Source organism: Ictalurus furcatus, chromosome 11 (assembly GCF_023375685.1).
Source record: "Ictalurus furcatus strain D&B chromosome 11, Billie_1.0, whole genome shotgun sequence".
NCBI lineage: Eukaryota > Metazoa > Chordata > Actinopteri > Siluriformes > Ictaluridae > Ictalurus > Ictalurus furcatus.
Window position 1 is genome coordinate 9010955 of NC_071265.1, and position 14046 is coordinate 9025000.

A 14046-nucleotide genomic window follows, 5' to 3' on the forward strand; every position below is an offset into this window, starting at 1 on the left:
CATGAGTCCACCATCAGGAGAACACTGAACAACAATGGTGTGCATGGCAGGGATGCAAGGAGAAAGTCACTGCTCTCAAATAAGAACATTGCTGCCCATCTGAAGTTTGCTAAAGATCACATGGAAAATACAATGGGCTATTGGAAAAATGTTTTGTGGATAGATGAGACCAAAATAGAATTTTTTATTTTATTTTAAATGAGTAGTGATATGCTTGGAGAAAGGAAAACACTGCATTCCAGCATAAGAACCTTATCCCATCTGTGAAACATGGTGGTGGTAGTATCATGGTTTGGGCATGTTTTGCTACATTAGAGCCGGGACAGCTTGCCGTCATTGATGGAACAATGAATTCTGAATTATTCCAGCCAATTCTAAAGGAAAATGTCAGGACATCTGTCCGTGATCTGAATCTCAAGAGAAAGTGAGTCATGCAGCAAGACAACGACCCTATGCACACAAGTCATTCTAACAAAGAACGGTTAAAGAAGAATAAAGTTAATGTTTTGGAAGTCAAAGTCCTGATCTTAATCCAATAGACATGTTGTGGAAGAACCTAAAGCAAGCAGTTCATGTGAGGAAACACACCGACATCCCAGAGTTGAAGCTGTTCTGTACTGAGGAACGGGCTAAAATTCCTCCAAGCCGATGTTCAGGTCTGATCAACAGTTACCGGAAACGTTTAGTTGCAGTTATTGCTGCACAAGCGGGTCACACCAGATACTGAAAGCAAAGTTCACATACTTTTGCCACTCACGGATATGTAACATTGGATCATTTTCCTCAATAAGTAAATGACCAAGTATAATATTTTTGTCTCATTTGTTTAATTGTGTTCTCCGTATCTACTTTTAATATCTGATTATGTTTTAGGCCATGTTTATGCCGATATATAGAAGAAAAAAATATATAGGCTATTTGTTACAGATTTAAATATATACTTTCAAATAAGTCTTACTGATTCAAAGCATTCATTTTCCTAAATATTCTGTTTGCTCAACTTGCCGTGACCAGTTACCTCATCGTTATTGTTTGGATTCCCATTATGCCCCTAAAGGCTATGTATTACATCCTCGAATATCAAATGTGTATCATAAATGACATGGAATTGCACTCTTTGACATGAATTTAGAAATCGCGTCATGCGCTACCACGATAGCACGATGACGAGTGCGAAAGAGCCCTCTGTTCATTTGAGTCCGTTTTGTTCTGCTTTCAGTTGGCGAAGAAGATCCGGGAGAAGTTTAACCGCTACCTGGACGTGGTGAACAGGAACAAGCAGGTGGTGGAGGCGTCGTACACCGCCCACCTGACTTCCCCGCTCACAGACATTCAGGACTGCTGCTCCATCCCACCCTCCATGATGGAGTGAGTAGAGCCCGTTCCATCCTCACAGGGAATTACGAGCTCGTCTAATGAGTTCTGTAGGATTACTGGAAACTTATTTCCAGTTCTACACACACTTGTTTATTTATTTATTTATTTTAATCATCTTTGTGGGGATCTTTCACTGACAGTTAATACTGTTGCTAATTAATGAGAGCATTTCACTGTCATTTTTTTGTCCTTGTAGTCCTTGCAAAGGGCTAAAAATGCACACACACACACACACACACACACACACACACACACACACACACACACTATATGTTTCACCAAAACTTTTAGAGATGCTAGAACGGGATTACATCGTTTCAAGCATTGATTATCCCCATGTGTGTTAAATCATTTAGAGATGCTTGGACAGAGCTGTAATTGGACAGAAAGGTTCTGAGCTCTCTGGCTAACCGACATGCCACACACCATCGTGTGTTTAAATGTCACGGGCGTCCTATCTCTAGAGGAAGCTCGAACACAGAGGCGCTGTTCAAATCGAGTCGAGATGCTCTGTGCTTTCAAGCCTAATCTCAATGGGAGCAGCTTGCAGAGTTTCCACAGTTATCTCTTAAATCTCATCCTTTTGGTGTTGCTCTCTATGTGCTGTTTTCATCCCCAGTCTGCCTTTTTCTTCTTTCTCACTTTGTTCTCCACATTTTCATTCAGTAATTTTTTTCCCTCCCGCCATCTTTCATCTCCTTATCATGATTTTTTTCCCACACTGAGCCTCTCTCCCCTCCCTTACTATAATCTCTGATGACATTCTAAATGGGTTTTTTTTTTTTTTTTTTTTTTTTTTTTTAAATAGTAAAGAATTTGCATGAATCGCCAGCAGGTCCATAAACCATTTCTGAAAGTATTCTTCATCCTTCCAGCACACCCACACACACACAGCACAGAGTTCATGTGGCTTGAAACTCGGCTTCTCTGCTCTGTGGATTCCACACTACGCTCAGTTTTACTGAGAACAGGTATAGGTTGTGCACTGGAGCTGCTTGTGTAACTGCATTTCTCCATTACGGATTTGAGTTCAGCTCTCACACACCGCAAACTTTTGTGTTCCCCGTACACGTGTACTTATTTTATTTTATTTCAATATTGTATACAGTAGTATGTACAGGTATAAGCGAGCCAGAGAGAGTTACCCAGTTTCCAATACTGGAGCTCACAGAGACTTGGGTTGGTTTCAGTTTCGGAGGAACATTAATCTCTCAAGTAGACTTAACAAGCAAAAAATGTTGTCCGTGTTGAACTTGATTGGGTTAAAAAAAAAAAAATCCAGCCAAAAAAACTGAGTAATGTCCAAAATAGCAGAAAATAATAGTGTTACAAATGTTTTTGTAAGACTATTGCCAGTACAGTTATGTAGGATTTTGTAATTTTGGAGTATGTTTTTTTTTTTTTTTTTGCTGGACTTTTGGATCTCTATCGTAAGTGCTAGGCCTCCAACTGTCACTAGAACGTCTGGTATTTCTCATTATTAAACTTGGCCAATGATTTGACTGGCTTTAAGGATGACCAACCAGAGAGTCTTTCCAGAGTTTGTTAACAAACAAACAAAAAAGATTACCCTGTTTACCAATCGTGATGCCATGAACCACACCATTTCTCAATGCAGTGACTGTATCTTACTCAAATGTGGCGAGCCAGTCAGATCCCAGTATTCAAGATCCTTGTGGTTACAGAAGTGTGAAGCTTAGAAACTTACTTTCCAAAGAACCCTTAAGGAATCCCCTTGCTAGGGATCTGAAGTATCGTTCCTGACCTTTTAATTCCCCATGTCCTTAAACCTCAGGGAAGAGAGAGTGAGAGAGCGCACGGAGAGAGAGTGCGAGAGAGAGAACGAACCCGAGTGCCAGAGATGATTGCCTGAATTGTGAGCCAAAGCCGTCCGATAGCACATTGCTCCTAAAACTTCAAAGGCTTTCCATAAACACTCCCAGACTCTTGGACCACTTTGTGAAAATTTGCAGTTCTCGCTGTGACAGTTTTGGAAAATTCTCCCCGATGAACCAGCACCGCAGGACTTCAGTTGTGGCTTAGAGGTGAATTTGTACTGGATATGACTGTGACATTTATATAACCATAAAATAGACATGAAAGGTAACCGAGCCATGTTGATTGCACCAAAAGCTGAAATATTCGTGATCTGCAATGTACTTAAAATAATGACAGACAATCCCAGCTGAAGTGCACAAAATTATACTAAATCTCCATAAAGTATAGGTTTTTATTTTCCCTACGAGTGGAATACAACATGAACTAGTCATATAGAAAACTACAGATAGGAAAAAAAATATATACATATGTAGGGGTGGCAGAAAAGATTATTTAGAACAGTGAATTTGAGAAAAACATTTTAATTCCCTTAAGAGCCTTTTACAGAAGTACCATTTTAGATGATATGCTATTGTTTAGTTTTTTTTGTAAAATGATGAAATCTTGGTCCTTTTCACTCATATTAGAAGCACGGCATGTATCAACCCAAGCAGCCATGGTGTCAGAAACATGCGATGGTGTGAACAGTCCCATGGGCTCGTCATCCTTCATCGGAGCCTCTTACAGCTGCCATTTCTGCCCTCACTTACGGCAAACAGACCGAGTGTTTCACACTGTATCAATGTCATGTGCATGCTACTTATCCAGCCTGTGTGTTTTCTAGCACACTCTGACCTCTGCTTAAAATGTAAGGAATGCTTTAATCATTCAGTGCTCATCCCAACGGGAGCTGCTTCGCTTATCCAGCCATGCCGCCGTCTCCAAATAACCACGTGATCTTCCTCTGCTTAAAGCGCTCGAGGCCAGCCTGCAGCCATGCGTCCTGATCTATTCATTTTCTGATGGGGAATTTTTTTGGATTTCGTCCTGATCAATGCTTGAATAGGCCTCTCGTCAATATCGGTGGCTTTCAAACAACATCCTGTTGCCTCGTGTCAATACTGCTTAATGCCATTTTTAAGCAGCGTAATTAAAAATGTATTGAATGATCAATTGTTCATTTATTATTTTTTTGTAAATGCACAGTAAACTACTAAAATGACCTGCAATCATGTCTACATATTTACCCTCATAAAAAGATAAAACGGCAAGAGTTTATAAATATTTATAAGTCTGCATGTTGGCAAAATTTATATCGCAGTATAACAGGATATCCCTTGACCACATTTTTTACCCAGTAATTTTAGTATTCTTTGTCTTGCAGTTGATTCAACAATAAAATCAAACTTATTTTGAATATCCAGAAAAAGATTATTAAAAAGACAACCTGAAGAAACCTTAAGCTTGTTGTTTAGGAACCCTCTGAATGAACAATGCATGGTTAGTGGTTGTGAAACTATACAATGAGTTTTATTGTTATTGCTTTTGATTGCTGTTCATACCTTTTTAAGAAGAATTATGAGCAGTGTACTGAATGAGCTGTCAGGTTGCTGGTGTTGGAAACGTTTCCTGTCGTGCTGCCAACCCAAAGCTCGCTCTTGCCACCCAACCCTGCCTACGCTGTGCTCGTCCCAGGGCCTTACTATATACCATGACAGACACGTTTTATTCATTACTGACGTTAACTAAATGAGTGCCGATGCCGACCGATGATCCTGCGTACTCCGTTATAATCATAATTAACCAATTTTAGCGTATTTCACCATAAAGCCGAGTCTGCGCCCATACACAGCACACTCTGACATACTTTAACGCGGGAGTTTATTAAGTCTCGTCAGTGTGGGTTCGATGAAGTTGCATAAATCTGATCACATTTCTCATTTACTGAGACGTGCACATTGTGTTTTCTGGTTTTGTACAGTGGCATGTTTTATAGTTTGGAGTGGAGGGGGGAGACTTGTTTACCAACATTCCAGACCCTCAGCTTGGCGTCTGTCTGTAGAAAGCCGAATCATGGGAAGTTCTGGTGGCTCCGACTAAATTAGAAGCTTTACATAAGTGACGGGCTGTAAATAAATAACTTTCTCATCTCTGACATTAAACTGCAATGTGGTAATAGTTAGTCATTCAATGTTAAACGAAGCCCAGATTTAGTAGATGCACAGCATTTCAGTTTTCTCCTCCATCACAAACCCCTCCCAACTCCCTCTCTGCCCTTCCATTAGTTTAATAATTCACGCTCGGTTTTAAGCTCTGGTTCAGTGATACAGTGGCATGGCTGACAGTGTAGTATACTCTGGCCACATGCCTTTCTTGAGCCACATGCCTCTTTTATCCTCTGGATGCTGGTGCACTAATGACTCGTCATTCTGATAGATGAGGAGTGAGAGAAGGCCAGTGTTGTTTGGTTCTTATCTCCAGGGAGCTTCTCGAGCTTTATATTAGCACTGGAGTGGAGCCCGAGACCACCTGATCGTATCACCTTCCAAATCAAGTGCTGCTAAAAGAGGATGGAAGTGAGTCTGAGACAGTGCTAGTGGTGGGGGGATCAGGCTCTGGCAATGTTTATGTCTGACATATAGTGTCTGTGCAATCGTTACGGAGACCATATGAAAGCCTGAGGCACACCTGCCGCTTTAGATCCTAAGGGGGGGGGAGTCAGTTGTTGCTGGGACGGTGAGTATGATTTAAGAAGTGTGTTTCATATACACGATATGGCTAAAGGTTTGTGGAGAACTGACCATCAAACACACGTGGGTCTTTCCCCTCATTGTTGCAACAAAGTTGGAAGTTGAATTAAAATAGGATGTCTTTCTATGCTGTTGAGTAGTGGTCACCAACCCTCTTCCTTAAGATCTACCTCATGCAGGTTTCGTCTTCAACCAAAATCTAACACACCTGTTTTAGTTGCTCAAGGCAGCGATTTAGATGGTCAGGTGGGCACGATTACGGTTGGAGCGAAAGTCTTCAGGAAGGTAGATCTCTTGGAACAGGGTTGGTGACCCCAGTACTGTAGTATTGATTTCCCTTCACTGGAACGAAGGCATCTAAACATGTTCCAGCATGACAATGCCCCTGTGCATGCCATGTGAGCTCCATGAAGACAAGGTTTGCTAAGGTTAGAGTGAAAGAACTCGAGTGTTCTGCACAGAGCCCTGACCTCAACCCCATCGAGCACCTTTGAGATGAACTGAAACGCCGACTGCACCGCAGGACTCCTCACCGAACATCAGTGCCTCACCTCGTTAATGCTCTTGTGACTGAATGGACACAAACCCCACATTCACAGCCTTCCCAGAAGAGTGGAGGTTCATATGTCAGCCAAGGGAGACTAAATCTGGAATAATATGGTGTGATGGCCAGGTGTCTTCAAACCTTGGGCCACATAGCGTACCAATAATATGATCATAATCTAGATTTCGGGCAGGTACCATGTAATTTGTGGTCATGTAAACAGACTCTAGATCTGTACTAGCGGGATGCACTTTGTTCTTCCAAAAGTTATTCCCTCATTTGTTGTTCTGATGACGGTAACTGGGAGTGCAGTCTAACACGTCATCTCGAGCATGTTCAACAGGTTTGAGAACTGGTGACCGTGAAAGACGTAGCATATGTTTTGCATCGTTTTCATACAAATCAAACCATTCAGTAAGCTCTCTTGTCCTGTGGGTAGGGGCGGGGTTACCCTGAAAGAGACCACACCCATAAGGATAGAAATGTTCTACCAAAGGATAAAGATGTTTCATTAGAATATTGATTTGCAATGACTTTTTTGCTGTAAGGGGACAAGACAAGCGGAGACGAGCATGTCTGGGGAAAAATGATCAAATATATAATGTATGTAATGTGATGCATTAATACGATCCATATGTGTCAGATATACTTTCCTCCAGTGTGTTTAACCACTGCTAGATTTAGGGCTTTTTAAAAAAATATTTTTTTCATCCCTGCTTTCTTGCATGTTTTATTTAGAACCTCATTTGCACATCGAGCTTAAATCAATCATAGAGGAGAAGATGGAGCGCTCTCAGTCTCTCTATCTTGGTGTGTCTCTGTTGCTCCAGCATCCTCTCTGCCTCCTCCCTTCCACTCTTTTCTGATGTTCAAATTCAAAGGGTTTGCAAATGTTTTTTTTTCTTTTCTTTTTTTTTTTTTTATCTAGCACATTTGCCTAGCTCCCTACTCGTAAAAAGTGTGTTGAAGGAGAATTCTAATGACGAGAGCCTGGTGGGAATTAAACGTCTGAAGTTCAAAGCACTTTGCACATCACAGCAGCCGTCAATCACGAGGTGGAGGGGAGGCGGCGAGGGGGAGGGCGCTGGAGGACGAGAGCATGAAGAGAGCGAAATAGGTCAGAAGGGAGGATTTGGATGATTTCAGAGAGAGCAATTCATTTCAGGTGGCAGAAGGGGTTGTTGTGGGAGTAATGCAGAAAGAGTACGTAACGAAGAAAGCTGAAAAGGATTGGCAGAGACGTGAAATGCACAGATTAGACGACAACACTAAACTCCCCCGGGACACGTTTTCCATAAGATGAGAGCGAAACAAGACGAGCAGCATGGTGAGGAACAGCTGTGGAACACGGTTTCTCTCTCAGACACGTATACAGCCAGAGTGGTGTGAATAAACATTCTCGCTCACAGCTGTAATGGATCCTTAAGACAGGATTTATGTTACACTCTTAGTTTGTGTACATCTGCTTGGAGACTGGTGACTGATTTCATCCAGCTGAGAAACATCTCCAGGTGAAAGAAACATGATCTGCTTTTGTCCCTATCATGCATAAATTACACTCGCCAGCCACTTTAATAGAAACGCCAGAAACGCCACCGCCTATTCATACAGTTATCAGCCAATCATGTGGCAGTCGCACAATTCATAAAGGCATGCAGATACAGGACAAGAGCTTGCGTTAACGTTCACATACAACAGACTGTAGGGATTCCACAGAATGATACAAAACAAACAAAAGTTGAAGCTTGGAAGATGATCACGGTCCAGTTTTGGGGAGCCTGTGTCCACTATGGCCTCAGATTCAACGTTGATGTGAAATAAATAAATTTAAAAAAATGAAGTCGATAAAAATATCTAAGAATAAGAAATGAACAAATGAAGAATAATAAAAGTGTGTGTGTGTAGATAGATAGATAGATAGATAGATCTCTCTCTCTCTCTCTCTCTCTCTATCTCTATATATATATATATATGAGAGAGAGAGACATAGAAAATATAGAAAGTGTGTCCTGTATCATCTCCATGTACGTATTTCAGAGAAATCATGTTTGCGTTTTGTAATTTAACACATCTCAAAATGTCACCAGTACTAATGTTAAAGGGTTAAACAGTCTGCTGAAAACGTTGCAGCTCTGTACAAAATATCTGAACCTAAATGAAAACTGCCCCAGTAGTGCACGCTGTCGTCAAATAACATGAGCACAATGATGCTATTTATTGCTTCTTTATTCTGTTTGCAGGTTTGATGGAAATTTTAACACAAATGTGTCAAAAACCATCAGCTGCGACCGACTGTCCCCCAACGTCAACAGCCGAGCTTTCAACCCTGGAAGAGACCTCAATTCAGGCGAGTACCACAGCACGCACACACACACATGCACGCACAAAGCGCACACGGAGCATTCATTTCCACCTGGCCACCTGCTGCTATGGCAACAGTTTTAAAGAGGATACCTGAAGCCAGATTTTTGGGAGAAGGGTTTTTTTTTTTTTTTTGCTGTTTTAGGTAGAATAAAGCATGTCTCTCTCTGTCCTTCTGTGTTTGTGGCTTTTTTACTCACTCTCGCTACATTTGTCTGATTGAACACTAGAAAGTCATGGTCCTGCTTGCTGGAAGTATCCTGTGCTCCAGGAAGGACGTGTGTGTTCATTATTTTATGTTCTGCACTGCCGTCATGTATATGGTTTTACTATTGTGTGTGTGTGGTTTTGTTGTGTGTTTGGTTTTGGTGTGTGTGTGTGTGTGTTTGGGTCTTGGTGTGTGTGTGTTTGGGTCTTGGTGTGTGTGTGTTTGGGTCTTGGTGTGGTGTGTGTGTGTGTGTTTGGGTCTTGGTGTGGTGTGTGTGTGTGTTTGGGTCTTGGTGTGGTGTGTGTGTGTGTTTGGGTCTTGGTGTGTGTGTGTGTTTGGGTCTTGGTGTGTGTGTGTGTTTGGGTCTTGGTGTGTGTGTTTGGGTCTTGGTGTGGTGTGTGTGTGGTTTTGGTGTGGTGTGTGTTTGGTTTTGGTGTGGTGTGTGTTTGGGTCTTTGTGTGGTGTGTGTGTGTGTGTTTGGGTCTTGGTGTGGTGTGTGTGTGTGTGTGTTTGGGTCTTGGTGTGGTGTGTGTGTGTGTGTTTGGGTCTTGGTGTGGTGTGTGTGTGTGTGTTTGGGTCTTGGTGTGTGTGTGTGTTTGGGTCTTGGTGTGTGTGTGTGTTTGGGTCTTGGTGTGTGTGTGTTTGGGTCTTGGTGTGTGTGTGTTTGGGTCTTGGTGTGTGTGTGTTTGGGTCTTGGTGTGTGTGTGTGTTTGGGTCTTGGTGTGTGTGTTTGGGTCTTGGTGTGGTGTGTGTGTGGTTTTGGTGTGGTGTGTGTTTGGTTTTGGTGTGGTGTGTGTTTGGGTCTTTGTGTGGTGTGTGTGTGTGTTTGGGTCTTGGTGTGTGTGTGTTTGGGTCTTGGTGTGGTGCGTGTTTGGTGTGGTGTGTGTGTTTGGTCTTGTTTGTGTTTGCCTTTGTGTGTGCTTTGTTTTGGTGTGGTGTGTGTGTTTGGGTGTGTGTATGTTTGGGTGTGTGTGGTGTGTGTTTGGGTCTTGGTGTGGTGTGTGTTTGGGTCTTGGTGTGGTGTGTGTGTGGTTTTGGTGTGGTGTGTGTTTGGTTTTGGTGTGGTGTGTGTTTGGGTCTTTGTGTGGTGTGTGTGTGTGTTTGGGTCTTTGTGTGGTGTGTGTGTTTGGGTCTTGGTGTGGTGCGTGTTTGGTGTGGTGTGTGTGTTTGGTCTTGTTTGTGTTTGCCTTTGTGTGTGCTTTGTTTTGGTGTGGTGTGTGTGTTTGGGTGTGTGTGTGTGTTTGGGTGTGTGTATGTTTGGGTGTGTGTGGTGTGTGTTTGGGTCTTGGTGTGGTGTGTGTTTGGGTCTTGGTGTGGTGTGTGTTTGGGTCTTGGTGTGGTGTGTGTTTGGGTCTTGGTGTGGTGTGTGTGTTTGGTCTTGGTGTGTGTGTGTGTTTGGTCTTGCTGTTGTGTTTTTGATCTTTCTGTTTTAGATTTAGTTTTAATTTTGTTTTCTGATTTGCTGCTGCGATTTGGTTTGTTTATTTATTTATTTTCTTACAGGCCACCATAATCCTAAAATGAGTCACATTACAATTCTAAAATCAAATGTTAAAAAAAAAAAAAAAACAACCCTTAAGCATTACAAAAGCATTAATGAATCTCTCTGGCATATCGTAAAGAAAATAAAACTTTTATCATTTTTATTTTTTCCTGTTGTAAAATCCTTTTCATCTGTGTGTCATATCTCTGACTGCATCTTCCTTTCAGCAGCAGTGCTCTCAGACTGAAGTCTATTTAAAACAAATATTTGTTCTTGCTGCAGCGATCTGCAGATGCTCGTTTCTGGCATCATTCCTTTCCCATTTAGCTTCAGCCGCATTCCTGCTCCCTCCAGCGAAGATTAGCCCGATTCATCTTCACTCACAAAGCTTGTTTTTCTAAAGCAATCAAGACGCTGTGTTCACCCTGTGTGGCTTTTTTTTATTATTATTATCATGCAGCAGCGAGCCTCACACCAGCGAGACCATCATCAGTACGCTTATGTGCAGTTAGTCTAAACAGTGCTGAGAGAACCGCAGTGAGAAGAGCTGACAGGAGAGATACAGCCTTCTGTCTGATGAAGGAGAGACTCTCTGACGCGTTGTCTCCTCTCTCCACACACTCCTCCCCGCTTCTCCTCGCTCCTCCTTGCCTCTCGACATGTTTATCCCCCCGGAGTGCTTTAACACACTTTCGGCTGTCATGCACGAGTGTCACTTTTCAGATGAAGTGAGGCTCAGGACTCACTTAACCAGGGTGTGAGTGAGGAGATAAATGAGGTGATGTCAGAGAGGATATAGATGTATAGAGCAGAAACCATGAGTGCTTCCAGAGAGGGAGGATGGGGAACATTTTAATATCGTAAATCTATCTACTATACACAAGTAGATAGAATAACTGGAGGTTCTTAACTCCAGATGTGAAGTGTGTTCTTGATATGATTTAAAGTCCCCGTGAAGTGCCTTGAAACGCAGTGTTATTTGATGTTTTGACCTAATTTCCACTGAAACAGGAAATCAGGGCGGGACATATCGAGTGGCTCCCACCCATATTTTTATTTATTTATATATATATATATATATATATATATATATATATATATATATAAATCTTAAGAGCGAGCATTCCTTTAAGACTTGTATTCACACTGTGTGTGTGTGTGTGTGTGTGTGTGTGTATACGTATACATATACTAGCCTGCCATCGGGAGCAACTTGGGGTTCAGTGTCTTAAGGATAATATAACCTTAAGGATAGATAACCTTAAGGCTTAACATATTCAAACTAAAGTTCACAAAACTTCGATTTTGAGTTCATGGGGATTTTAATATACACCTAGGAATAATGTATTGCATTTCAGAGGAGTTTGGTATTTACTTAATGAATAAAAAGTGCCAAATGTTTACCCAAGACATTTAACATGTAGTGTGTATGCGTTTACATCATGAGAGCCAGACGAGAGCCAGACGAGATGATGTTTTAAAGATGCTCCTTCTTTATCACAAGTAACAAAATAGTGAATTAGTATATGTTCATCTAGTAATCATTAACACTTTAAAAGAATGTATTTCCCGCTATTTCCGTAATAATTTATGACCAACATTAAGTCTGTCGTGTGTCATATGTTTAAAAAATCAGATCTGGAGACAGATCAAATTTATTTATTTATTTATTTATTTATTTGTGCTGTGTTTTTTTTTTTGTTTTTTGTTTTTTTTAACCCCCCCCCCCCCCCCCATACACCCACTTGTAAAAAATAATAATAATATTTTAATTTTTTTTTTATTTTACAGATAAATAGTAAAAAAAAAAAAAAAGAGGGAGCCATTACTTTTTTACATTAAAAAACCATGGGATGGTGCAAACCTTTTTTAAACTAAAATAAGGCTGTGCCCGTTGACACACTGACCTGCACTCACGTTGACATGGCATATTATAAGAGAACAAAATGAACTATAGTTAATAATTGTTGATAATTGTTTTAATTTTCTCTTGAAATTGTTCTATAGATAGCTAAATTCAGATTGCTACCAAGAAACGTGTACTTGTAGCACAAATTTGTTTATTCTACGAAATAGTAAGCTAATATAATCCCGACACTAAGCCTCCAATTAAAGCCTTAAATAAAATCATTGTTTCATCGTACACTTATGTTGCTCTGGTGTAGGAGATTAGCAGAAGCAAGACGTGCATTTCATCAATATAACCTCTCGTATTCTCAGAAAGACAGGACTCCAGAGGAGGAGAACGTGTAAAGAAATGGAAAGAACGAGCCTGGTTTAGGAGCGAGGAAATGAGGGCCTTTTCCTTATGGTGGTGGTTTTCAGCTTCTCTAAACACTGAGTGGAGGACTAAGTGTTGTGGAGCAGTGAATGTATACGATTCTTCAAACTGTCAACATGCTCCACAGTTCCTGTTTATACACTCGGTCCTGATTAATGGTGCAGGGTGCTGCTGGATGTGTCTGGCCTTCTCTTTCCTGTTAAGAGCTTGAGTTAAGGGCATCCAGACGGCTCAGAATCAATATGCCTCTTTAATCACGAGGGTCAGCTCAAGTGGTGTCATAAATTAGTCCTTTTTATATTTCTCTGATATTTAAAAAAAAAAAATAAAAAATCTCCTCACGTGAGCTTTAGTATTCTTGTTTTTTAGATTAGATGGGAAAAGTTAACTTTGTTAAAAAAAATTTAAAAAACACATTTTTTTTTTTTTATCAAGTTTCCACAGGGAAGTTTTAAGTGCGCCGCTGCAATTAGTTACAGATCTCTGATGAGATATATATATATATATATAAAACAGGTAATTTACAGCAGCACTCACGGTCTGTTTTATTTAGCAGTGAAAAACTCGTACTGCAACAACTAGTTCAGCATTAGGGCTGCAACTAATGATTATTTTCATAATCGATTAGTCGGCTGATTATTTTTTCGATTAATCGGATTGGGGGGTCAAACTTTCAGTACCATTTTTTTCATTTATTTAAAATAAAATCCACAAACTGAGTGTTACAAATATAAACTTAAGATTAAAACTTTACACAACTGTTTGTCCAATTATAGAAAACTGAAAAGAACCCTATACACACACACACACACACACACACACACACACACCCCAGAATATATATTATTCATTTAGGACTGTAGTTTAATTCCGTGCTTTTTTGGCATCTATAAAAAGTAATACATTAATACTAGTTGTTGCAGCTCTATTCAGCATATTAATAATTTTCAGTTATCTCACATACAGTGTCCTCCACTAATCTTACCACACTACCTTATCTCCGTGTATGATTTAGAGCAGGCAGAATTCTATACAAACTAGCTACCGGAAATGAACACATTTTGTGCTGTGATCATCAAATACTGCTTTAACTCGTCAATACCGGCAAGTAACCATGCCCTTTGCGACGGTTCTTTTCCACCACGGCGTGCATTGAAATCATGTAACATGTACCTGAACATGGATTACATTAGAAAATGTAAAAGTCAGTCTATAAAAAATACC

The 14046-nt window shown here is 40.7% G+C and overlaps 1 protein-coding gene across 1 annotated transcript in view; it reads left to right on the forward strand.

Annotated features, from left to right (window-relative positions):
• Positions 1 to 14046, forward strand: part of cachd1 (cache domain containing 1) — a 99332-nt gene that overhangs the window by 48507 nt on the left and 36779 nt on the right. Inside the window, exons 3-4 of the mRNA XM_053635765.1 lie at positions 1220 to 1368; positions 8730 to 8836. Of these exons, the coding sequence (XP_053491740.1) occupies positions 1220 to 1368; positions 8730 to 8836 (256 nt within the window). The remainder of the gene's footprint in view (positions 1 to 1219; positions 1369 to 8729; positions 8837 to 14046) is intronic.